The sequence below is a fragment of the Malus sylvestris genome, chromosome 16, assembly GCF_916048215.2.
Source record: "Malus sylvestris chromosome 16, drMalSylv7.2, whole genome shotgun sequence".
Taxonomy (NCBI): domain Eukaryota; kingdom Viridiplantae; phylum Streptophyta; class Magnoliopsida; order Rosales; family Rosaceae; genus Malus; species Malus sylvestris.
Window position 1 is genome coordinate 13,714,177 of NC_062275.1, and position 24,130 is coordinate 13,738,306.

General features: G+C 35.8%; 2 protein-coding genes and 1 long non-coding RNA gene across 6 annotated transcripts in view; 2 read left to right on the forward strand and 1 right to left on the reverse strand.

Moving 5' to 3' along the window:
* The window catches only part of LOC126606541 (uncharacterized), a 91,874-nt gene that overhangs the window by 51,930 nt on the left and 15,814 nt on the right, over nucleotides 1-24,130 (forward strand). The gene's annotated exons all lie outside the window — the stretch shown is intronic.
* LOC126606538 (sucrose nonfermenting 4-like protein) lies at nucleotides 4,225-11,128 on the forward strand. 2 transcript variants are annotated; one of them, XM_050273934.1, is made up of 14 exons: nucleotides 4,225-4,410; nucleotides 4,624-4,814; nucleotides 4,956-5,043; nucleotides 6,285-6,470; nucleotides 6,880-7,014; nucleotides 7,135-7,194; nucleotides 7,605-7,694; nucleotides 8,046-8,180; nucleotides 8,868-9,012; nucleotides 9,093-9,266; nucleotides 9,552-9,615; nucleotides 9,739-9,808; nucleotides 10,124-10,238; nucleotides 10,390-11,128. In XM_050273934.1, exons 2-14 carry the CDS (start codon nucleotides 4,690-4,692, stop codon nucleotides 10,479-10,481), a joined length of 1,479 nt encoding a protein of 492 aa, XP_050129891.1. In that variant the 5' UTR covers nucleotides 4,225-4,410; nucleotides 4,624-4,689; the 3' UTR covers nucleotides 10,482-11,128. The 2 variants fall into 2 exon arrangements, with proteins under 2 accessions (XP_050129891.1, XP_050129890.1); XM_050273933.1 differs by having other exon boundaries at nucleotides 4,226-4,410; nucleotides 4,953-5,043.
* Nucleotides 11,706-22,909, reverse strand: LOC126606537 (protein ALWAYS EARLY 3). Of its 3 annotated transcripts, none has more exons than XM_050273932.1 (20): nucleotides 22,625-22,909; nucleotides 21,093-21,213; nucleotides 20,374-20,472; nucleotides 20,222-20,284; nucleotides 19,586-19,663; nucleotides 18,559-18,745; nucleotides 17,681-17,943; nucleotides 17,318-17,588; nucleotides 16,826-16,900; nucleotides 16,083-16,267; nucleotides 15,909-15,965; nucleotides 15,367-15,687; nucleotides 15,097-15,275; nucleotides 14,704-14,986; nucleotides 14,062-14,304; nucleotides 13,352-13,507; nucleotides 13,065-13,208; nucleotides 12,738-12,953; nucleotides 12,323-12,604; nucleotides 11,706-12,121 (listed from the first exon to the last, which is right to left on the reverse strand). In XM_050273932.1, exons 2-20 carry the CDS (start codon nucleotides 21,192-21,194, stop codon nucleotides 11,957-11,959), a joined length of 3,369 nt encoding a protein of 1,122 aa, XP_050129889.1. In that variant the 5' UTR covers nucleotides 21,195-21,213; nucleotides 22,625-22,909; the 3' UTR covers nucleotides 11,706-11,956. The 3 variants fall into 3 exon arrangements, with proteins under 3 accessions (XP_050129889.1, XP_050129886.1, XP_050129887.1); XM_050273929.1 differs by having other exon boundaries at nucleotides 17,219-17,588; XM_050273930.1 differs by having other exon boundaries at nucleotides 13,352-13,414; nucleotides 17,219-17,588; nucleotides 22,625-22,907.

Below are 24,130 nucleotides of genomic sequence, written 5' to 3' on the forward strand. Positions count from 1 at the left end.
ATCGTTTCTCACAAATGGCGCCAACTGTTGATGGACAAAATTGAAGGCCTTGGAACAACGTAAATCCGACCGTGAATCTGCAAGAGATGTAAAGAACACAAGATGTATCGTGGTTCACCCCAATGTTTGGGCTACGTCCACACTGATTATTGTATTTCTCTGAGAATATTGTGAGGGAGAGAGCCTCTGTAATGTGAGAATAAGGCTCTCTGAATGTGAGGGCATGAGGTTTGTAAGGGTGAGGAGGCCCTTTTATAGAATAAGGGCTTCTCCCCTTTTTACATATTTGCCCCTCCATTTATTACATAATTACATTTGAGTTCCCCGAGTATTTATACGAGATCTAAATACAGAGACCCTCAGTATGGTGCAAACATATATATATATATTGATGGCTTCGGGCTGAGAGATACTGATATTGATATCACTATTTAGAAAGGTTTTATGAGATATGTTTCATGAAAGATTTTATGGCATACTAGGATTTTTGGAAAACCTATTACATATTATGCTATTAGTTTTCATAAAACTTTGGGGGTTAGTACGTTGAATAACTGTTTTATTAGATGTTACTGGTAAGGGAATGCCTCGTAGCTCAGGTCGTAATCCTCGTTCCTATGTCCTGACATCATTGTAATTTCACCTTCCGCTTATATTCTGAAATAGATATATGCTCTGAACATGTCATGCATTATCTTTGTGAATTCATTTTTGGCAGTTGAATATTATTTATTATATTAGTTTTCGAACAAAATTTATATGCATATTTTCCATGTTCTCATCATTTGCATTAATTAAATGGCTTTCGTCACCATCGGGTGTCAGCCAACACGTGACCCTCTCGATGTCCCACGGACACCGGGATCGGGGCGTGTTAAAACCAGTGGATACACCTATTGTGCAGAATCATCACCTTGCAATCTACCAGGATCAAGTCTTGACAAATAAGGAAAGATACCAAAGGTTAGTGGGACAGTTGATTTACCTATTGCTCACAAGGCCATATATTGCTTACGCAGTAAGTGTGGTGAGTCAGTTTATGGATGCACCTAGTAAGGATCACATGGCGGCGATAATGTGAATATTGAGTTACTTGAAGGGAACTCTGGGGAAATGACTAATGTACAGAAAACATGGACATATAGAAGTGAAAGGATATACGGATGCAAACTGTGCTGGAAATATTATTGATCGGCGATTCACTTCAGGCTACTTTACTTTTGTAGCTGGTAACCTTGTAACTTGGAGAAGTAAGAAGCATAATGTGGTTGCGAGGTCTTCGGCAGAGGCTGAGTACAGAGGAATGGCACATGGTATTTATGAGCTTTTGTGGCTTCAGATTTTGCTTAATGAGATAGGATTTAAGCCTAAAAGGCCTATGATGTTGTATAGTGATAATCAAGCAGTGCGAGAGATAGTAAACAATCTCATGCAGCATGATAGGACCAAGCATGTTGAGGTGGATAGGCATTACATAAAAGAGAAACTAAATATTAAGTTGGTTGACATTCCTTTTGTAAAGATAGATGAACAATTGACAAATATTTTGACACATGCAGTCTCAGCTAGAAGGTTTCAGGATTCACTTGACAAGTTGGGCCTAAGAGATATCTATGCTCCAACTTGAGGGGGAATGTTGACGTGAGTCAGAGGTTTAGGTGGAATAGAAATGTATTTATGTTTCCTAGTTTGGTTATAATTCTCCTTAATATTCCTTGTATCACAAGGTGAAGTAGTATGTGTGTGTGTATATATAAATATATATATTACCTCCTAAGGAGAAGAATAAAATAGAAAATAATATTTGAAACCCTAGAACTACTTCTATCTTTCTATACTCTGAAAATTTTAAACATAGAATTGTAGAGTGTATTTCTCAACTTCTATGTTTTTCACGATACTTACTATCTTAAATTCTGCACCCTACACGAGAAAAACAGTTAGAGAAAACAAAGACTTGGACAACCTCAACATAGGAATGAGATAAAAGTATAAGTCAGTAAACTTAACAAACTAAAGTAACTAATATTGTCGCCAGTAATTCACCCATGTCGCGATTGCAACCTCCCAATAATCCCAGGATATACATCAAGGCACATAATCTATTAGACGAAAGGAAATTGCAAAACGTAATGATTCATACACCAGATGAAGAACAACTCGACATGACACAAAGACTTGCACAACCAGAACAAAACAGAAGACAACTAGAAAGATAGAACGATTGATTACTAAGATGAAAGATCATTTAAGCATGCTACACAACCACTTCTTTGGGAGTTGCTCCAGATAGTACTGATAGGTAGTAGCTGCCATTCTGAACAACTATCACAGCACACCCAATTTTCTTCCATAACAAAAGGAGTTGCAGCTGCGGGTATGATCTCTAAAGAAAGTTTGTTTTTCTTTGTTTGTTCGGAAGAGGAACATCTTTCGACACGAGAAGATTATCAATCTTTTGACAGTAACAAAAGTGTCGCTATTAAATACACAAGACCAGAAAATATGAACAATAACCAACATGTTAGAAGTTCACAGAAACATAAAGGGGTAGAAAAGAGTTACAGATGAAATCCCAGTTTTAACCTTCTTTCTTACCTAAAAGCAGCTAAAGCCCATCATAGGTTTTGTACACATACTGGTAACCAATAATGCTAAATCTTGAGATTACCTTGGAATTTTATTTTCCGCGAACGGTGCTAGACAACAGAGACGAGGAAGTGAAAACTAAATGTTATTTAACATTGTTCAGAGACAAACATTTGACCTACTAAATTCAACTCAGCATTTGAAAATATGTAGGGGTAACTATTTTGTTTTCTTGGATACTGATGTTGTTGCATATTCTAACCAAAATAATATATATGTTTTTTCTAATTTTTTACTTCTAATACCAAACACATATTTCAACCACAAATTCAAATAAATTTGAGTTTCCATTACTAGATCTACAAGATTTGTGACTGGATGATAGAAAGTGTGCATATAAATATAAATCAAAAGATAGAAAGGCTTATCAAGACCAAAGTGTAGATTTTAAACTAAAACTAAAATGTACATAATGCATAATATACTGGAAATGAATGGAGAAAAATAATGTAGGGGAGAAAAGTGATAAAACAACAAAGGAGGGGGAGAGAAGTGAAGAAAAATATTGGGATTATGCACATGGTTTTCTTGGAAAAATGTCTTATTTATATTAAAATAATAATAAAACAATAATTTATATTAAAAGCGGTTCGGTCCGGTTCTTTATGTTCTTAATATTTCCAAACTAGAATCGAGACCGTTTGAAACGGTTCGGTTCGGTTTTTGTTCCGGTTTTGACTTTTTTGGTCAATGCGGGTTTTTACGTTTTTTTTGTCACAGTTCGATTCGATTTTCCGGTTTGATGGTTTTTATACCCACCCCTAATCATACCATATGACGTGATTAAAATAAAAAAATAAAAAACTTGAACAACATCTCACGTAGTCCAAAACTTTCCTACAGTTTTAGCAATTACATTATATCACCTTATTAACTTGCATGTCATTGTTAATTATCCAAAGTCGTGGTAATTTACAGAGCCTCTTGTGTGCATTTTTGCTCACCACTTTCAAATTGTGGTAATACTCATTATCCTATTTATCATCGTTGAATGAATTTAAACTTTGAAATTTGTGTGCATGCACTATATAAATATCAAAATTTTAGATCATCTACTATACTAATCTATACTATTATCAAGAGAACCCTCATTGTCAACTTTTTGCCACTTTTTTTTCCCTATTTTGCCCTCACTTTTGATACGCAATACTTACATAAGGAGGGTAAAATAGTAATTTTGTATATTTTGAGAAAATGACAATCATATCTCTATTTTTCTTATTTTACCCTCACTTTTGATACACAATATTTACATAAGAAGAACAAAATAGTAATTATATAATATTAAGATAAAATATGCACCTATTAAAAGAAATTATCACACCATTATTTTTTCATACTCTTTAATAAAAAACAAAAAATAAAAAATAAAATGAAATTGTTCACACGTGCACTATGTGCTCATAATGAATAATCTAATGAATCATTTGGTGAGAAAAAATATTTTCGAGCTCTTTGGTAGCAGTTCCTTTGCTCTGTAAATTTTTTTAAGAAAAATAAAATTTATAAAAAATAAAATAAAAATAAAGGAAAAAACATATGGTTTTATGATTTTTTTTAAACATCACTATCAGAGTTCTCTGTCTTCTAGGGTTCGAAAATTAGATTCGATCGTGTAGCAACCCCTTCCTCGATTTTCTCACCCAATTTTTTAAATTTCCATCTTAATTATTTCCGCTAGGGTTTCCATTCCCCCAATTTAATTTCACTTGCCTTTTTCATCGATTTCCCGAGATGGAGGGCGTTTCGCTGTTGTAATTGGTAGATTTTCTCTTTTCTGCCCCCAATTTCCATGTGCTTAGGGTTTTTGCGGTTTATTTTAGCTTCCGGAAGTAAAATCTCCATTAAATTATTAAGTTTTTGTTGGGTTTCTCTGGGATTGTGTTGAATCAGCTCAAATTTTGTTTCTTTTGGTTTGATTTTGGGATTTTTACCGTAATTTGGTTGAATTTTTGTTTTTGCGGTAAATGAAAGGAGCGGGCATGTCGTAGGGAGTTTGTATTGCTTGGAGGGTTGAAATTTGTGTAAATTTGGGGGCAAATGTTTGCTACCAACATGGATTCGGCGCGGGATGTTGGTGGAGCACCGAGCACGGTGTTGATCCCAATGCGTTTTGTGTGGCCTTATGGGGGCAGAAGTGTGTTTCTCAGTGGTTCATTTGCCCGGTGAGACTCTGAGTTTTCAGTCTCGAATTTTGTTTATATATAAATGGAATTTAATTCCATCTGAGTTTTAGGCTGCTTTGTTTGATTAAATTGAGTAATTTAGTTGTGTGTTTCTAAAATGGTATGTTCTTTCTGCAGCAGATGGTCTGAACTTATTCCTATGACGCCAGTTGAGGGTTGCCCCACCGTGTTTCAAGCTATTTACAGCGTAACCCCTGGATACCACCAAGTAAGTTTTTTGTGTTGGAATTAAAGCATTTGAATAGGTGTTGTTGCATAAATTCATGTGCTTTCACCTTTGAGTGGGAATATGAGCAGTAGCAGTCATGCACCGTTGATTCGGTGACCATAGATGATGGATTCATTGAGAAAGCTTGTAATGAATCATATCAATCTTGACATTTAAAGGAGCAAAGTTGAGAAATTTGAATGCAGGCCGTGGAAAAAGGTGTAATGTAGTTGAGTTTTGTTAATAATTGATTGTAATGTAGGTGAATTTAATTAGTAGAATCAAGTCATAGTCTTCATGCACTCAAACTTGGTATTGATGAGAAGAAATATGAAGGGTTAATATCAGGTATTACCATTATGAAATTTCGTTTGAATTATACTATATTAATGCAGTACTGTAAGGTTAAAGAAGATTATTTTAGTTTGAATATCCTTTTGTAAGTGGAATATTTTTGTGGCCCACCGTAGTTGATTTAAAGCGCTCAGTGATTATAGTCTTAGGATGATGAACTAATTATATGGTATATAAGAACTAAGAGTTTGGTGACCTGTTCACTTTATGAAAATATGAACTTATGGAAAACAAAATGGTTGTAAATGAGCCTTGGCGCAAGTTGCATTGGATGGGTGGGGTGAGACTGTGAGGGTAGACACCCAAGGTTCAAATCTCCATGTGAAAAAGCTGAGTTGTTTGAGGCAGTGAAGTTTGTATTGTCTTGTTTTGCATCTTTCTTGACGTATTCCTCATGGGATTTCTGTTTATGAATATATTTAAATTTTCCATGTGGCGATATTATGTGAACTTACAGTTTGGAAATCCATATTGGATGCTTGATTAAGCTGAATTAGTAGTAATATATCAAGTAATAGAGTCAGTGCTGAGAAATTTGAGTGTAGGAGGTGATGTGGTGGTTGATATGAATTCTGGATAATTGGCTTGGCTCACAGATGTATAGAGGAATATTAATAATAATCTATGGATATCACATACTTACTATTTTTTTTTTTCCTTTCGAAAATGAGATGTTCACCTCAAGTGGATCACCAGTTTGGAACTTTATTTGTTGAAGTGATCAAATGTGTGTATTTTTATCTAGCCTGCATGCAGTTTGATTTTAGAATGCTAGTACTGGGGTATTCTCTGTTCACATTGATAGGACGGGGTGTTCAGTGTTCATGTGGATAGGACTTTATACACTATCATCAAAGTCTTACTAGCATGTGTTTCTCATACTACAGTACAAGTTTTTTGTTGATGGCGAATGGCGACATGATGAGCACCAACCTTTCGTGAGTGGTGAATATGGGTTAGTGAACACCATTCTCTTGGCTACAGATCCTAATCTCTTTCATCCGAATGTAACCCCAGAGATAACTTCTGGACCTAATTATATGGAAGAGGATAATGAGGCCTTTAGGCGTTTGGTAAGAGTCATTCATTCCTTATTATTTAAGATTCTGTAGTTTTTTTCCCTGGGGCGGCATTTAAGATCATATGATTGCTACCTCGAAATTGAATGCTCTTTCTATTAACCTTTCCTATATGATTTTACTGAAATTAGGGGTGCTTCAACATTATCCCATCCATGCGATTTGTTTGTATTTGAGTAATTAGGTTGCTCATGGAATTTATGCACTGCTGAACTTTGCACATTTTGAACCTTGCAGAGTCCAATGGGCTACGCATGGTCCGAGTCACCTTTTTTTCCCAAAAAATATTCTTTCTTGCATTTTAATACTCATTTAATGCTCCTATAAGCTGTATTTTCTTTCAATTATTTTTTCTCCAATGAGTTATTAGTAAGAGTGGATTGTGATCTGTTTTGTACCACAGGTCCGGATTACAGATGGTACTTTAACCGATGTACTACCAAGGATATCAGAGGTTGATTTGCAGAGCTCTCGTCATCGTATTTCTGTCTTCCTGTCTACACACACCACATATGAACTACTCCCCGAGTCAGGCAAGGTTTGGATGCTTTGTCATTGGCCTTCCTTTATGCATTCCACATTTGTTCGTCTATATGAATTTGATGTACTATGCATTAGGCCCATTTTTCTCTTTTTTTTAATCACATCAAGTTTACAGGTTGTTGCCTTGGATGTTGATTTACCTGTAAAGAAAGCGTTTCATATATTGCATGAGCAGGTATGTACAAAGAAAAGACGTTTGTCGTTGTCGGTTGAATCATGCTCTGCGTATTTGATTTTTGGAAGAGGAAATAAATACATTCTAGCTTGATGGCATTATTATCATTTTTAATAGGGCATTGTGGAAGTTCTAAAGTAACTCATATTAAGTTCCATGTCATAACCGGAGGATCCCCCTAGATATCTTGATGGGTCCCTTTGTTCACATGATTACACCCTTTATGTAATTGTTTCAATTGACATTTTCACATTATTTTTATAAATTCAATTCAACTAAGGAATTTATCTAAGCTTTGCTAGTTGTCAAAATTTGCACGGTAACTTGCTTTTATTTTTTTGTTTGGCATGCTTGCTTGATGCTGATAATGAGCCAGCATGTGCACCCTTCTGAGCCATTTTTTTTTTCAGGGAATCCCTTTGGCGCCTCTTTGGGACTTCAGCAATGGACGTTTTGTTGGAGTTATTAGCGCATTGGATTTTATTTTAATATTGAGAGAGGTATGTTTGAATCTGAAATGATTTTTTTTCGCTCTGGTGAGTTCTTTAAGATGCAGTTATCTCTTTGTTATTTTGAATTCTTGGATAGTAATTTGATGCCAAAAGCTCAAATATATTAGTTTGAGATTTCCAATCTCCTGTTTGTTTTTACTTTGTTCTTCAATAACGTATACATTCTTAGGAAATTGTGAATCAGACATTTGTTAAAGTTTTATCAGCTTATTTTATTGACCAAGTACTTGTTATGTAGAATTTTGCTATTAGTTTTGTGCAATGCACGTACCCGCATTTGACTATTTGAGTGATGTATGTTAATTTCTTAAAGTAGCTAACTTACCGTTTATCTTTTAGCTTGGAAACCATGGATCTAATTTGACAGAGGAAGAGCTTGAAACACATACTATAGCTGCATGGAAAGAGGGAAAAGCATATCTAAATGGACAGGTTAATGGACATGGGAGAGCAGTGCCCAGACAGTTAGTCCATGTGAGTGCTTTATGTCACTGTTTGAATTTCTGTCTTGTAAATGCAATATGGACCATTGATCAGGTGGATTTTATTTTTAACTTCAATTTGTGTCGCTAGATTCAAAATTTGACAACATAACATGGCAGGTATCTGGCAAAAGAACATAACCTGTTATACAAAAATATATGCATCTTGCATATAATATTCATAACGTTTTATCCTAGGGATTCATGCAATAAGGTTTTTATGTGTCTGCGCTTGATTTGGAATTATTTTGAAATCTTATTTAAAAGACACAAGACGGAACTTATGATTTCATGCCTTGGAGAATTGCTTCATGAGTGCACAAGCACACAGAAGCAGCCCTCCTTGTGAAGCTGTTGCAGACTCTTCTGTTGCATACAATGTGAACTCATTAATGATCATTAGAAAGGATTCAAAGGATTGTCACTATTCAAATCAGTAATAGTTTGTCTCCAAAGTTCCAAACAAGTAAAACAAATATCAAAGTTGAAACTTGAATGCTATGGTAGTATGACAGGAACAAATGGGCTGTCACACGTGCAACCACTGTCATAGTCCTCGTTAGCATAAATGCGAATGTTCATATGGAGATATAATCTGTCTTGCATGACCATATGATAGTTTTTGTATCATGATTAGGTTAATAATTTTGCTTTGACTGGTTCATTATCGATTTTTCAGGCTGGACCATATGATAATATGAAAGATGTTGTTTTGAAAATTTTGCAAAATGGTTTTGCTACGGTTCCAATTATCCATTCATCTTCAGAAGATGGCTCATTTCCACAGCTATTACATCTTGCTTCACTGTCTGGTATTTTAAAATGTAAGCTCTTTGGAAACTTCTTGTATAATACCGTAGGTTCAGTTCGTAGTTGGTACTACTACTGATAAATGTATTTGCAGGTGTTTGCAGGTACTTTAGGCATTCATCTAGCTCATTACCCATACTTCAAGCACCAATATGTGCACTTAATGTGGGTACTTGGGTTCCAGAAATTGGAGAGTCGAATCGTCGGCCATTAGCAATGTTGAGACCAAGTGCTTCGCTTAGTGCAGCACTTAACTTGCTAGTTCAAGGTTAGTCTTGTGGTTTGAACTATAGTGGGATGCCATGTCCGATAGATGGTACACACATCCATGCATTGCATTGACATCTGGCAGGCCTGCTATTTTAGGAAGTGGAGTCAAGTTATCTGAACTAATCTTGTGTTTAAGGATTTGTTACGATTAATTTTTGGGTTATACATCAACGCACAGGATGGATGACTTTATATTATAACACCAAAATTTTGGAGTGTGCAAATATTTTAGACGTATATCCCATCATGCTAACTCAAATGCATTTTTGTGTTTGCTTTGCAGCTCAAGTAAGTTCAATACCTATAGTTGATGATACTAACTCTTTACTGGATATATATTGTCGAAGGTAGTTGTAATTCTATTTGTGTATAATTACTGCTGTTGTCGTCATTGATTGAAATAAATGATCAGTTGTTTTTTATTTTAACGAACCATTACTAATATTTTTCCATTCACATTTTCTATACAGTGACATAACAGCTTTGGCTAAAGATAGAGCATATGCTCATATTAATCTCAATGAAATGAGTATTCAACGGGTAAATGATGTAATCCGTGAACATAGTTGTTTTTCGGTTTCCATACAGATATACTTGTACTTTCTTTTGTGCATCTTAAATATCTTATGGAATCACGGTTTTTCAGATGCACTAGAGACAGAATTCCAATCATTTATTTTGTGGATCGGGAGATTTAGGGGCCTTATGATTTTGAGAATTATAAGTTGTGGTTTAGTTAGGTGGCTCTTCTTTCAGTTTTAAGGATTTTTTTTTTCTTTGGACGGTCCAGGGTGTTTTTGTCTTTTGGAGAATCTTCAAGGGATGTAGTCTTAGTTCTTATCTTTGGTTTTGTAGGCATTGCAGTTGGGGCAAGACTCATTCTCTCCCTATGAACCAAGAGGTCAAAGATGTCAGATGTGTTTGCGCAGTGATTCTCTGCATAAAGTGATGGAGCGATTGGCCAATCCAGGTATATTTGCTTTATTCGCTTTCTTATAAAGAAGCGTTACAGACTTAATGTTAAGCTGCTGTTGGGTAAAGTTGCAGAGCTATGATCGTATGGAGAAACGATATGTCCAGCTAATCTTCCCGCTTAACTTCCCTCAAATCTTGGATTTCAGGTGTTAGACGACTTGTGATTGTAGAAGCTGGCAGTAAGCGGGTTGAAGGCATTGTTTCACTAAGTGACGTTTTCAAGTTCTTGCTCGGTTAGCTCCTAAAGGCAATGGATGAAAAAGTTAGAAGGGGTTTGGCTCTGTGGTCCTGGACTCCAAGCATGTGTTGAGGGGCAACATCTCCTCCAACCCCAACTGTTCATTAGAGAGAATCCAGTACCTTACACGGTGACTTGATCTCGTATCATTCAATGTACAATTGGATTGGCTTCTTTGCTTTGCCTGGTTTTTTTTTAGGATTTTAGGCTGAAGAAAGAGGCCTGTAAATAGGAATTCATTTCCTCAGAAATTTGTCTGTCTTCCCCCTCCCTTATTATTTATACATTGTGATGCTGATGTAGATGCGATGTTACTGAATAGCGGGGTTCGTTTTAGTTTTATTTTATGTCGAAATTAGGGGGACTCAAGAGGGAACAAAATGATGGGGGGGGTGGAGGAATACTGAACAATTGAAGTTATTGGGTGCTATGCTTACTTGTAGTAGGTGACATGTAATTGGCTTTTTTTCGGCCTCGTTGGTATCTTCGTCGTGTGGTTTGATCCCTAAACGTATTGTAAGTAGCAGCCAAATGGAGAACTCAATGAAGAGAACCATGTTACGCTGTGTATTTGTTACAACGAAATCTTTTGTAAAATTAAAATTGGATTCTCTAAATTCACCCAAAGTTTGGTGGAATTTGAATCATTTGATGCCAACTTTCTTTTAAGATAATGCGGTTCAAATTCATCTTTGGTGAAAATTAAACCTAAAACCTCTCATTTACAAGTGAAGAATAATATCATTAGACTGGTGGTAGAGTGCGACGAAATTTGAATTTCAGGAATGATTTGAGGCTAAATTGTGAGGTCCATGGGGCCAATGAATCAAGCTTACCCATTCCCAAACATAGTCTAGGGTTTACATGTTCTTTTGGGGTACAATGAAAATGGAAAAGTCAGGTTTGTAGGAAATCTAAATTGTTTTTAATATTAGTTTTTCTTTTGGAATAAAGAATACGTTGAATCAGACTGAAAAAGATTAGATTAAGTATCAAATTACTTATCAAATCTAAATCTAAATTCGATTCCCCTATCCCGTAATTTAGATTAAGATCAAGACTAAGATTTTGCTCGAATCAGAGTGAAAAAAGAAAAGAAGAAATGAAGGGAGGGGTAAACCTTTGGTGGCTAACCAAGCGACATTTTTCTGTGAATAATTTGGACCACGTGCAAAAGATGAGTTTCAATTTACCCTACAGGGAGAGGAGAGTCTGGACCGGAGATGCAGCGGAAAGGAAATACCGTAAGATTTAGTTAACTTTGCCTTTCGTTTTACAATGCCAAAAGCTAAATAAAATGCAGAGATTTTGTTCAACATTTTATATCATTATATACATACAAAAATGCTTCAAGATACACCTCTACGCACATTTGATTCTGGCGATGGTTGAGAGGGGGATATATATATATATAGAGGGGCCAAAAAAGATGCACAAAATATGCAGAACACGTACATTTTGGGTGTGAAGGGGAACTATGTAGGCACCAACGCCAGTATCTGGTTCCTAATAATGCCCATGCACTTCTGTATTTCTCCGTAAACCGAAAGGTTCTGCGGACAAAGTGGCTGCAAACTAGTCACGGCTTCGTCTAATACCTGGGCGACTTCAGACGGTGGAAACTGTCGCGCTGTACATGTCTGCATTTCATGTGGCAAAAACCAAAAGCTAAGGTCATAAACAGATAAATCCCACATTGTATAATGTAAATTGTTAAATGTTAGTTATATCCACAAACAATTTGATTGCTTAAAAGCAAATGGGAAATTTTATATGCTCGAGAGAAGCGGATCAAGAAAAATCAGCAGCAACAGGAAAGTATGCAATGTATACTCAATTACCTGAATCATCAAAAACGCTGCTACACAATTTACAATAAGGTCTGTAAGGGCTTTTTCTTCATTTCGCTTCGATACGTTATTTGACTTAGGATCAGCTGAACAACTCGTTTCCATTGGTTTTGATGTACAGGCAGTTGGCTGATCTTGAGAAACCCGAACTGGATCAACAGGGGTAGTAGAAGGTCCCAGCACGCCAGCATCATCAGAAAGCCGATTACTAACAAAGTCTATAATCTCCTCCATCCTATCAAGGTTATCTTCCTTCCTCAATGATGAAATTGCCTGAAATAGTAATTAAGATGAAATTGTTGCCAGAGTGCCAACGGACATTTACTCGCTGCAATTTAACTTCTGGTTGAATAACAGCAGCTCACTGAGAGCACCAGGACAAAGAATCAAAGAGCACCATCCATACCTGCATAGCTGCATCAACCATTTTGCGGGCTTTTGCTCTTGAACTTTCAACAATATCAAACACATGACCTGCCGATTCTTGGGCATGACAAGAATAACCAGAAGGGCTTGAATGGCCACCAGGGTCGCTTATATTTTCCATGGGCTTCACCAAGCTAACTGCGGGACTCCCTCTATATGTGTTGCGCTGTCTTAAGCAACAAAGAGCAGAAGAAACCTGCGCATGAAAGGCTATCAGCTTGCTTCATCGTTGCATTGTTGCAATCAAATACCAAATGATAAACGGAAAGGAATGAAGTTACAAATGGGGACGATTGGATACTGATACCTGATCATTGACTTGACTCAACTGTAAGAGCACTGCAGCATATTCCTTTTTAAAAGACTCAGAATCCCTGATGAAGTTGTCTCCATCTCTATGGTTTTCCACCACCTCATCATTCATGTGCCTCAACTCAGATACCACAGCATCCTACAAGTTTCAAAATTATCAACTCAATTCTAAAATACCCAACATTGACAGCAGTTGAACATGTAAAGTCACTTTTCTCCAAATATAACACATTTTTCCAATGGTTAACACCTAAGATGGATATAAGATATTCAGCACCACACCTTTTTGTCAAGTGCACGAGTCAACTCAAATATAGCTCGTATATCAGCTTCCTTTGCTTGGATCTGCACAGGAAATGAAAGCTGAGAATTTGCCACTTGTGCAGCAGCAGTTTCACATGGCCCACCTTTAGCTTGTACAAAATTTGATGATTTCCCCTAGCCACACTTTCAACTTTAGATAATAGCATATAATTATTTTGCACTATAAAGTTTTCTACACATAAAGATACAGCCTTAATATAAGCTCATTGGTTTAAGCAGTCAACATACACAAATGACCAACGGTAACAATGTCCTAAAAAGAATGAAAAAGTGCAAAGCTTGCTCTGTGTATACCAATACAACTCCAACAGGACAATAATACATGGCACTGCACAGCAATAGGATTCCAAGTAACATGAGCCGCAGACCGGTAACAATAATGGCAGATATTCTGTTTCAGCCTCAATGAAATCTAATAGATTAGCAGTGTTAGTGGAGAAAAAAGAAGTGCACTCATTGTTGTGTCATTAAGACATTGATATGCTTAGACGAATGCTCATCTTATAAAAGGGGCACTTTCAAGGTCCTGAATATATCAGATACTCCAAGAAGATCCTTAAATATTTAATAACAAAAAAGGGGCACAGACAAAATACAAAAATAAGATGTACAAGCCAGAATGCAAAAATAAAGACCACATGTTTTGGCAGCTGCAACTCACAACTAACCTCTGTCTGCTTTGATGATTTGTTGATATGATGAGGCGATGGCTGCATATAACAGGGAACAGTGCTCTCCACATGGTCACTAGAGGCAACCTTATACCCTTCAGTCTTTCCTTCTTTAAGGCGTTCATTAATCTTGAGCTCCTTTAGGTTCTCAATATATTTGTTGACATTGACATTGACATTGTGCTTTGTGAAAGAAGCAGGTAAATTCTCCACTGGATTTAAAGGCATGCAATCAATATCCTGTCATGAAATACATTACAACATACCATTAAAAAGGAACGGGAACCGAAAAGGTGTAAGTTATCATACACATCACATTCAAGACATCACTCAATCATATAAATATGTGTGGGAGTGCTGGCAACCTTCTCACTTCTACACATGCTACGTGTATTCCACTAGCACACAAAACTAATATTTATTTACTTTTTGGTTGACAAACTAAAATTTTAATTATACGAACAAAGGAATAAAAGTAGTGGGATTTTAATATAATTAAAAATTTTGTTTTGAGTGATAGTGGAGTATACATGGCATGAGGAGAAGTGAAAAGATTGAAATGAGAAGGTAAGTGAGAAGGTTGCTAACATTTCTCAAATATGTAATATTTCCAAAAATTATGTGAGGGGAACTAATTACCATAATATGTTCAACACCTAGTTCAGGCTGATCAAACTGAACACGACATCTACTATGGTCGACGGTTAGTACAATTCCGTTGTGAATCTCTCTAGTCCTGGGATGAAAAGCAATGACATGCTGTCCTACTGATAAAGGCCGAGCTAAGTCAGTTGGAAGCCCTTCCCTTGTACCAGCATTAAGTTCAGCATAATGCGTTCTAACAGATTCTCGGTACTGATTAAGCTTCTCCTTTTCTTCCTTCAGAAACTGCTCAGAAAATCTCCGTGGTCTGCCAAGGGAACTGCATCAACAAGTGAGACAAAAATTTAGCACAACTTTATAAAAATTTCTCCAAAAGTTGCCCCTTAAAAAGAAAAGTTCCAATCAAAGGGGAAGATCAGGGACATTTACCTCCGTATTACACCCCATTCAACACGAGTTAATCTTGGAACATGACCTAATCCAACATGATTCAAGTACTCCACAAACTCCCTTTTAGCAAACCATGGGTAATCAATTGCACTATAAAACCATTCAAAAGCACACCATCTTTGCACTTGATACCGAGACAAGCAATTAGAAAGTCTTTCCTGAAAATGTAAACGTAGACCAATAAATGAAACAAAATAGAACATAAAAAAAAAACCAAAGGTGGCGATATAAATGATACCACATCTTTACCTTAATATTTATTTCTCTGTTACGAAATGAAGGAACCCGTTTATCAGGCTGTTCATCTAAAATACCCTCAGTAGACTCCTTCTCTATTGATGGTTTGTGCCTGTCCAGCTTCAATTTAATACTATCTCTTGCAGGTAAGTTGGCCTGGTTTGCAGATGGTACTCCTAAAGTTGATAATCCTGAATTATTCTCCTCCCTTTCATGATCAGTAGAAGAAGATGCATTCTGTAGAGGATTCACCGATTTCCCTTGCTTTGGGTGTGTAATATAATGAGAAGACCGTTTACCTTTATTCATCGACTTATTCACCTCAACTGTAGCCTGAAATCAAGGATAAATACCAAAAGTTAGGAGAAATTATAGGCACATGAAAGTTAAGAAAAATTAACTCGTGTTGTAACTACCATAAGAAAGGACATGATAAAATGGAAATTATATTTTTGATCTAAAAAGTGTTACTAAACTTCCAAAATAGCAATATAAGAAGAAAAAAGGGGGGGGGGGGGGGAGAGAGAGAGAGTAAGGAAGTAAAGACAGCGCACCTCAATCCTTTGATTGTCGCTCCAACGATAGTCTGTTTGAGTTGCGTCATTATATACCTGCAATTAATGTCACAAATGTTCATCAATTTATGCCCTAACCAGATGGACCATATTAAGCATCCCGAGTAAAGAAAAACTGAGCTAATTTGTAGGGGAAGTGATGCTTGTCCTTACTTTAAATGGCAACAATTGCTTTCTTTTTTGCAGTCCGGTGTTAGACTGGTGACCTCCCTCTTTAAGTTTGCCCGGTTTAGATGTTTTCAAAGCATTGTGTTCAACCCCAGGAATTGAGTGAATCCCCTTTGTTTTAGACTTGTTAGCAACATAGCTATCTTCTTCCCTGACATGTGCAGAAGACTCTAGACACAGAACCAACAAAAAATAAATGTCGAGTCAAATACAATTGGTTAACAGTTTAAGAGGATCTATAAAGTAACTGCAACAACTTTAAATCAGCCTGTGTAACTGATTTTGTAACCCTTGAGACATCTGAAAGCATATTTAAGAACAAACTGTCACAAAAGATCCCTCAAACTATTGATAAGGAGTAAAGATAAAACAAAGACAAACAGAATGTTAACCTTATTCAAGCATGAAAAGTCTAATTCTAATTAAGATCTACATGAACTACAAAGAAACACTTTTTATTTTATTTTCATAAAAGCGAGAAGAAGAAAGATTTATGGTAAGTTAACAATTCAAAAACATTGTATTTGATCAAAGCCCTTGATAAGGTACCAGGTAAGCTAATAAGAAGTTTTAAATTCTGAAATTGAATGCTAGCATTAGGAGAAAATGAATAACACGAACTGCACATTTATAAATTAAATACATAAAGAAGGAAATGATAAGAGATAAAACCCAATGTTCCTAGCAGAAGAGGGTAAAAGTTACTTTTCAAAACACAAATGTGTCACCTGTATCAGCAGTTTCGGGCATCATCAAGGATAGATCTGCCAGAGTTTGTAGTGCATCAAAGGGAGTGCTTTCATCTGCATGGAGAAAGAGTTGGAATGAATATTATCTAGACATGCTTCAACTGTTTCGAAGACAGAGCAATCAAATCCAAGGTGATATTGAAAACCACACACAAAAACAAAAGCCAAATCTGACAGAGTTCAATGAGAATTGCAAGAAACTAGCAACACAAAACAAACCCAACTCAACTATACCTGTCCTATACATCAAAAGTACGTAGCTCAAATTTTCAAAGAAAACAGGTTGTACAGTAGTATACATAAACATCAGTTATAGAGGGAAGGAGACGTTAAAGGGGGGAGGGAGCCGGACTTAAATGTTTTCTAAAATACCTTCTGCAATCAGAGCATATTTACTTTTGTTTCTTTGTTCCTTGTAAAAGGATCTTGCACTTTTTGCAACTTTAGTTTCAAGTTTTCCCTTGATAGTACCTCGCTTCTGTCCTTCCTCTGTTCCGCTACCGGCCTCTTTAATGTCTTCAAAATGATTGCTTTTATTTTCAACCTTTTGCTTCTTTACAGAGTATCTCTTCCCCCTCCGTTGGAAGTCCAGAGTATCAGTACCTTCTGTACCCACTGCATACTTTTTACTTCTGTCAAAGTCTTCATTGTCAGCTTCTGTGCTTCCTAAGCTCAATTCATGTCCACCCTCATCCATTTCACTAGCACGGAGCCTGGTTGTAGTCATTTCCGATTCAGCACCCTATATGTCACAAACGACCATGAATACTAAACTATTATCATGAAAGAACTGTTAGGAAAGCAGTTAAACTTTCTTTTAAATAATAATCTTACCATCATTTCACCATTCCTAACAGTTGGTGGTGTACCTTTGGCTTTTCTCTTAGATTTCCAAGAAACCAATGGAGAATCACCTCTATGTGAGGCCTCAGTCAATGCCAATGCTATCTCATTAGCAACATCATCATTTTTAGTGTCTACACTGGGTTTTAAACCTCGCCTGGCTGGTGAAACATAATTTCTACTGTCATCTTTATCACTAGAATATGCTACAGGGACTCGAGGAGTCCTTTTTTTAACAGCATGAGGCCTAATTCCTGAAGCAGATTAAACAAAACATGAATGGCATTAACATCTTTGAAGCCAATATTTACAGAATAAAAAAGACAGAGAACTCTGAAGAGAACCAAGAAGAAAAGAAGAGACAGAGGGAGGGAGAGAAGAAAAGCAAGGAGTGGAATGACTGCAAGAAAAGAAGTTCAAATTTATCCCTGTAATCTCAATTCACAAAAAAATTTGTCTTGCATCACAGTAGGCCCTATCTATAGAGGTAATCCTGACATAATAAAATAATAATAATTAAACCCTGATAATTCCCAAAACCTTATTTTAATAAATAAATTAAAAACTAATTATATAAACCTAGTTTCTACCTTTGCTCCTACACTTATTATTCCATCCACCACCACCAATTTCTCTTTACAGAAGCAAAGGGCAAACATACACAAACAAGAAACCACATTTGACTCAAAGTTGCACTATATTTAAATATGAAAATATGACATGAACAGCATAAAAGGCAGCAGCAAAACTTCTTCAGTACAAAGCAGCAAATGAGTAAAAGAAAACCACCCGCCACCCCCCTCCTTAAAGGAAAAACAAAGAAACAAAAATGCAAATTATACACATACGGAGATCATATCATTTCCCACCTGAGCGCCTATTGTTCAACAGTGACAAGCAGTCGTTACTTGATGCCATTGGAGGGGATTGTGAAGAATCTGGAATATGTCCAAATCTTTTTGAGACCTCAGTCTGAAATTTTACCCTTTCATGCTTTTGAGGTTTCCAAGGAGTTACTACACCCTCAATGCTTTCTTGTTCACTGTCACTTCCTCCCTGCAAGGCCAAAGTCCTCTATATGACTTCCATATGGATGATTCTCAAAACACTAGCCGAATTTATTTCAACAGTACAAGATTATTAAACTCATTTATGCAATAATACACATGCACATGGTCACCATAAATGGAGGGAAATGATTTTCACACCCCTCTCCATTTCTGGGCTTTGGACTGAATAAATCAGAAGAGAATCAAAGGACATAAATTAAAAGGGGTGTGCAGAAGGTGAAAAGGCATGTGTGGAAATCATTTCCCTAAACGGATTGAAAAATCGGCAAATATTACATATCATGTCAATGACAAGTAACTCAGACCAAAAAAAAGACAGACAAAAATAACTTATAATCGTGAATGAGCGGTAATTAGCATTTATTTTAAGTGTGAATAAGAAACAAACTTTTGCTCACATGCTAGTTACTGCTTAGCATGTAAACAGATAATTAAGTGTGTTGAGCAGTAACTAGCATGTAAGCAAAAGATTAATTATGTTTCCAACACGGTTAAAGAAGGAACTTCATTACTGTTTCCTTTAGCAATAAACCAATGCCAGGTTTTTATTATTCCTTAGGAAAATTTGCGTTACGAGCTGAGAAACCCTTCATAGACCAATGCACTATGGCCACTTTCCTTTTATTTCCTAAAAACGTCCTTATTCTTTCTCCCTACTTGAGTTAGCTACATTTTATCTTCTCCTTATGAATTTCATGACAAAATGTACAGTTTCCTTTCTCCAAGTAGAGTTTGTAGATATACTAAAACAGCCAAACTGGAACACTACCAGAGGTTAAGTGCATATAGTAATCTGAAAACTCGGTTAAATTTTTAATTAATTTACCAGTAGAGAGTAGTGGTCAGTCATCATTGCTGTCAGACCAATAACAGAAGCAACACCTTCAGGAAGAGATAAATAGGCCTGAAAATATAGCAAAATCTTGAGTGACATGCTACAAATAAAGCTTATCATTAAAACATAAAAAGCATACACATTTATTTTCTGCAGGATAAAAACAAAGTTTTGTCAAGATTATGGCATCAACATAGTTTGTAAAACTATAACCACAAAATATAAATGTGTTGACTCACAATATGCATATTCAAATTCTATTATCTACTTTCATAGTAGCTTGAAAAAAAGAATCAAGCAACGAAACTTCATCGAGCATTAACTGAATTCTGTTCAACTAATTTGCACATAACCAGATTTTTCTTTTACTTAAAAAAAAGTATCTAATTTGTAGAGCTCAACAAACAAAAATGGTGTCAAATCTTATTTCCTGATGCAAAAATAAGTCATAATATAAAATTTAATTTTTTTTCTCAAATTACTGAAAACTCCAAGAAATGCTGGACTTGCCGCAACACCAAAAACAGTTAATGAGGCCATGACTAAAACAATTTTTTTGGACACAACTTGATCTATATGGATCCAGATAGAGCATACAAGATAAATTGCACAATATCCCACACATACCTTATTCATTGTGTAAAGGGCCTCTACCATTTCTACAGATCGGTGGCGTACTACAGCAGCCACCTAAAAGACAAATTAGAAGTAAATTAGTGAGCTGACTGGGGATCCAAACATGTTATTCATGTGAAGAGTATCATAAAATTGGTACTAGCCTTCTTCCAATCTTTTCCATATTTACGATATGCTTCATAAAAATGTTTTAGCTCTTCCTTGCTCCATTGAGGCCCTAACATGTCCGACAACTTTCTCTTCTGCACATGAGAGGACAGGCAAAAAGTATCAAAAAATAGTTAAACAACTACTACATTTAAATAGTTCTAAAACTACATTAGACAATCAAGGTCATTACTGTTTGAGAGCTGCATAAACATAACAAGAAGTAAACCAACATTGATCACATAACTTCTTAGTCCTGGAGTGGCAAAGCAAAGTTGTTACTTCAGAAAAAGGAGGAAGAAAATCAAGAATTCTTTTAGTTTCCATTGACAAAGTTATACAATGGTAAATGGGGTTTTCCAAAAAACAAAAGAAAATTATTAAAAGCTAAGCTAAACAGAATTATAACACATAAGGAAAGAAGTTGGATCCAGAAATCAACGTTCAATAACCATGTGAAGCAATACAGTACTTATAAGAACAAAGTTCATAACTAGCTAACTAATATAACTGAAATGGTCCCATCTCCCTCCCCCCAACTAACACAGACCCCTCAAACAAAAACAAAAACAAAAACAAAAAAACAAAAAAAAAGGAAACGAAGTACTAATTAGGATCTGTTATTCTGTATTCGAAAAGGAAAAAGAATTTCGAAAAGATAATTGACTAAAAACATTTCAGATGATAACATCCACAAAACAAAGTCAGGACTTACTTTCTGCCCACTTGTGTTAGCATGCTCTCCATGCTTAGAAGAAGCCTCATTATTATAAGAAAACCGCTTGCTCACACTCTTTGATTTTCTTGTTGGGGGCATGGCTAACTTCCTTAGTTACCTGAAACAAACGAAGAAGAAAGCATAAGCCCGCTAAGTCATAATCAAAAAGCAAGGTTATACAGTGATTCATAGCAACACCAACTGCATCAAATCAAATCATCCTACAAAAGTTTAAGATTGCCCTATCATCAAAACTCTTTGTTACTTTGATGACAAATTACAGGCTACTAGGTGGCTACAGTGGGATGGGTAGAGAGCTGTTGTGAACACATCCCTTTTAGATATCTACCACAAAACCTCTGATTCGTAGTGGGTATAAATTACACTGTTCTAAAAATCCCCACCTAGCACTGCCTAGCGCCTGGCCACCACCCCGATAAATGCCTAGGCATTTGAAAATTAAGAAAGGGCGCCTAGAACTACTGAGGCACCCGTCTAGACCGCCTAGGCACCCGCCTAGCCCGTCCAGACCCGCTTAGGTTGCGACTCACTTAGACAGAAAATAGATAACTTTCATTTTGTATTTTTTTTTTTTCAATAAATTGTAATAGACTTGTCGAATACTAATGAACACACATTATATGCTTGTTCCCATGTTTTCATTATGTTCCAATAGCTCATAATAGATATGTCATTCTATTTTGTAGTTTATGATGAAATCATATATATTTTAAGCATAAACATATACTTATTTACACGAAATATAATACAACAACAACAAAGCCTTTTCCCACTGAGTGGGGTCGGACATGAAATATAATAGATTTAATTAAATCCGCCTAGGCGCTAGGCCCTAGCCTGTCGCCCGACTAGCGCCTAGCGTCTTTTAGAATCTTAAATTATGATAATTGATATCCAGTGCATGATGGGTAAATGTATTTTTCCCGTATAAAGTCCCACAAAGCAAAAGGAAAGAGATTAATAATCCTAAGAACGAAAACTAAGATTCAGAATTTTACTCTCATATAATAAAACTATACTTGTCAATTTTCCCGCCAATTTTACTGAAATTTTTTGAGATGCAATCTTAGATCTCAATTGTGGAGCTCAAAGCTAAGGTTTTCCTAAACCAGATAAACTTGGCATCAGGGTTGGATCTCCGAGAATCAAACAGGAAACAACAGAAAATCGACTTTCTAACACAAAAAATTTCAGATTCTAGGCTTCCCTTACTTAATCAATTTCAAAATTATCCTAAAACAATAAAATCCACCAAAAAACTGAGCCAAAACATAGCAATTTAGTGAGCTGAGCAAAAATTTCCACTAAAAGTTAAAATGATAAAAATGAAGAAGTAAATTCTAGAAAAATTGGGATTTCTTTTGCTGCAGGCAGTTTTCTCGGAAACCCAGCATCGAACGAAACCCTAAAGCTAGTAATGCGTTACCAATACACCATTTGCAATTCGAAATTTTGATAACCCTAAAATAAAGGAAAATTCAAAAAATAAAAGGGAAAAGGAAATTCACCTCTGGAGGAGAGTTTGCAGACCGATTGGAGCGCGTCTAGATTCTGAGAGATGGAGTGAGGGAGCAATTGAGCAGCAGCACTGCAAGTAAGAAAGGGAAGAAGAAGAAGAAATTGGGGATACAGCCGAAGCCGCGAAACTTTAAAACACTGTTAGTAGAGAATTTTGTTGCTATTTTCATGTTTTGCCTTTGTCTCTGCGAATTTCTGCACGTGTCGTCATTTATTATTGTTTTTTTTTAGGAATTTAATAAATTATTTTCAGTTCATAAAAAACGCTTTTGGAAACATCAACAAAGCTTTCTCACCATCACTATTAGCGGTGGGTTCAAAAAATCGAAAACTGAAAAAAATCGAAAACCAAACCGAACCGAACCGAATTTTTTTTGTTCGGCTCGGTTTTAGTGATCTAGAAACCGAACCAAACCGAATTAATTAAATTAATTTTTTTATTTAATTATTTGTTTTGGGTATTATTTTCTAAACCCAATTTGTAATTTAAAATGTGCTAAACCCAATGTGTTGCCAAACTTTAAGCTCAAAATATTAAAAAAAAGCCTATAAAAACTCTAAACCCTAACTTATTATTTCTCCTCCATATAAGGTTCCGGAACCAAACCTCCTCCTGAAGTACCTACATCCATCTCCATAGCACTATCTACTTTTGGCCCAGCTTTCTTTTCCAAATCTACTCTCATATAACATGTAACAGAATCCATAAACACTTATTTCGGGTTGATTACTTGAGTAATTTGTGATGGAAAAGAATTCAACACACACTAAATAAATCCACCTACGCATTACTTTTACTAATCAAGTTGTCAACATACAGTTACAAGCAAACAACCTTGATCTTTGAACAACATCATACAATTTAACTTTTCTAAGTCATTTGTACAATTTTTGTGTTGTGAGGTTGTTAGTTTGGACTTTGGGAGACTTGATTGATGATTTTAGTTCAACTTTAAATGTTTATTGTCTTTGATTCTAGTTAAAATGTTTATGTTATGATTGTATTGGAGATGTTAAAATTTTAAATTTCAATGTTTTTCATTTTTTGAAAAAAAAAAAACAAAACAAAAAACCGAAACCGAACCGAAATCGAACCGGAAAAAGCCGACCCGAAAAAAACCGAAAAAAAAAATGAACCAAACCGAACTGAACCGAAATTTCAGTTTGGTTTCGGTTTTGGCAAAAAACCGAACCGATTTAAACCGAACCCACCCCTAATCACTATGTGGAGTTGTATTAATTCTAGAACTCAATTGTCCGCGGTTGCATCAGTTTCAAGTATTTAATGTTTTTTCTAAGGTCTCTTTTTAAGTCTTTCGAAAAAAAATTCTACTCTTTTTGTCCTGAAATTCTGTCTCAAAATTGCATTTTTTTAATCAAAGCATGAGGTTAAAAATCAAGTGTTTTTTTTGTTTTTGAAAAAAAAAACACTTGTTATGTGATTGCGAGGCCAAAATCGCTTTTGAAGAAGCATATCCAAGCAGATTAGTGTCATT

What these genes read in the sequence shown, in the direction of transcription:
- LOC126606538 (XM_050273933.1), top strand. Translation starts at nt 4,690, where the DNA reads ATGTTTGCTACCAACATGGATTCGGCGCGGGATGTTGGTGGAGCACCG. An exon ending in TTATTTTAATATTGAGAGAG is followed by an intron (nt 7,695 to 8,045) that starts GTATGTTTGAAT and finishes TTTATCTTTTAG; the next exon opens with CTTGGAAACCATGGATCTAA. An exon ending in ACTTAACTTGCTAGTTCAAG is followed by an intron (nt 9,267 to 9,551) that starts GTTAGTCTTGTG and finishes TTTGCTTTGCAG; the next exon opens with CTCAAGTAAGTTCAATACCT.
- LOC126606537 (XM_050273929.1), bottom strand. Translation starts at nt 21,194, where the DNA reads ATGCCCCCAACAAGAAAATCAAAGAGTGTGAGCAAGCGGTTTTCTTAT. An exon ending in GCGACAATCAAAGGATTGAG is followed by an intron (nt 15,688 to 15,908) that starts GTGCGCTGTCTT and finishes CCTTGATTTCAG; the next exon opens with GCTACAGTTGAGGTGAATAA. An exon ending in TAGGTGTTGAACATATTATG is followed by an intron (nt 14,305 to 14,703) that starts GTAATTAGTTCC and finishes ATTTCATGACAG; the next exon opens with GATATTGATTGCATGCCTTT.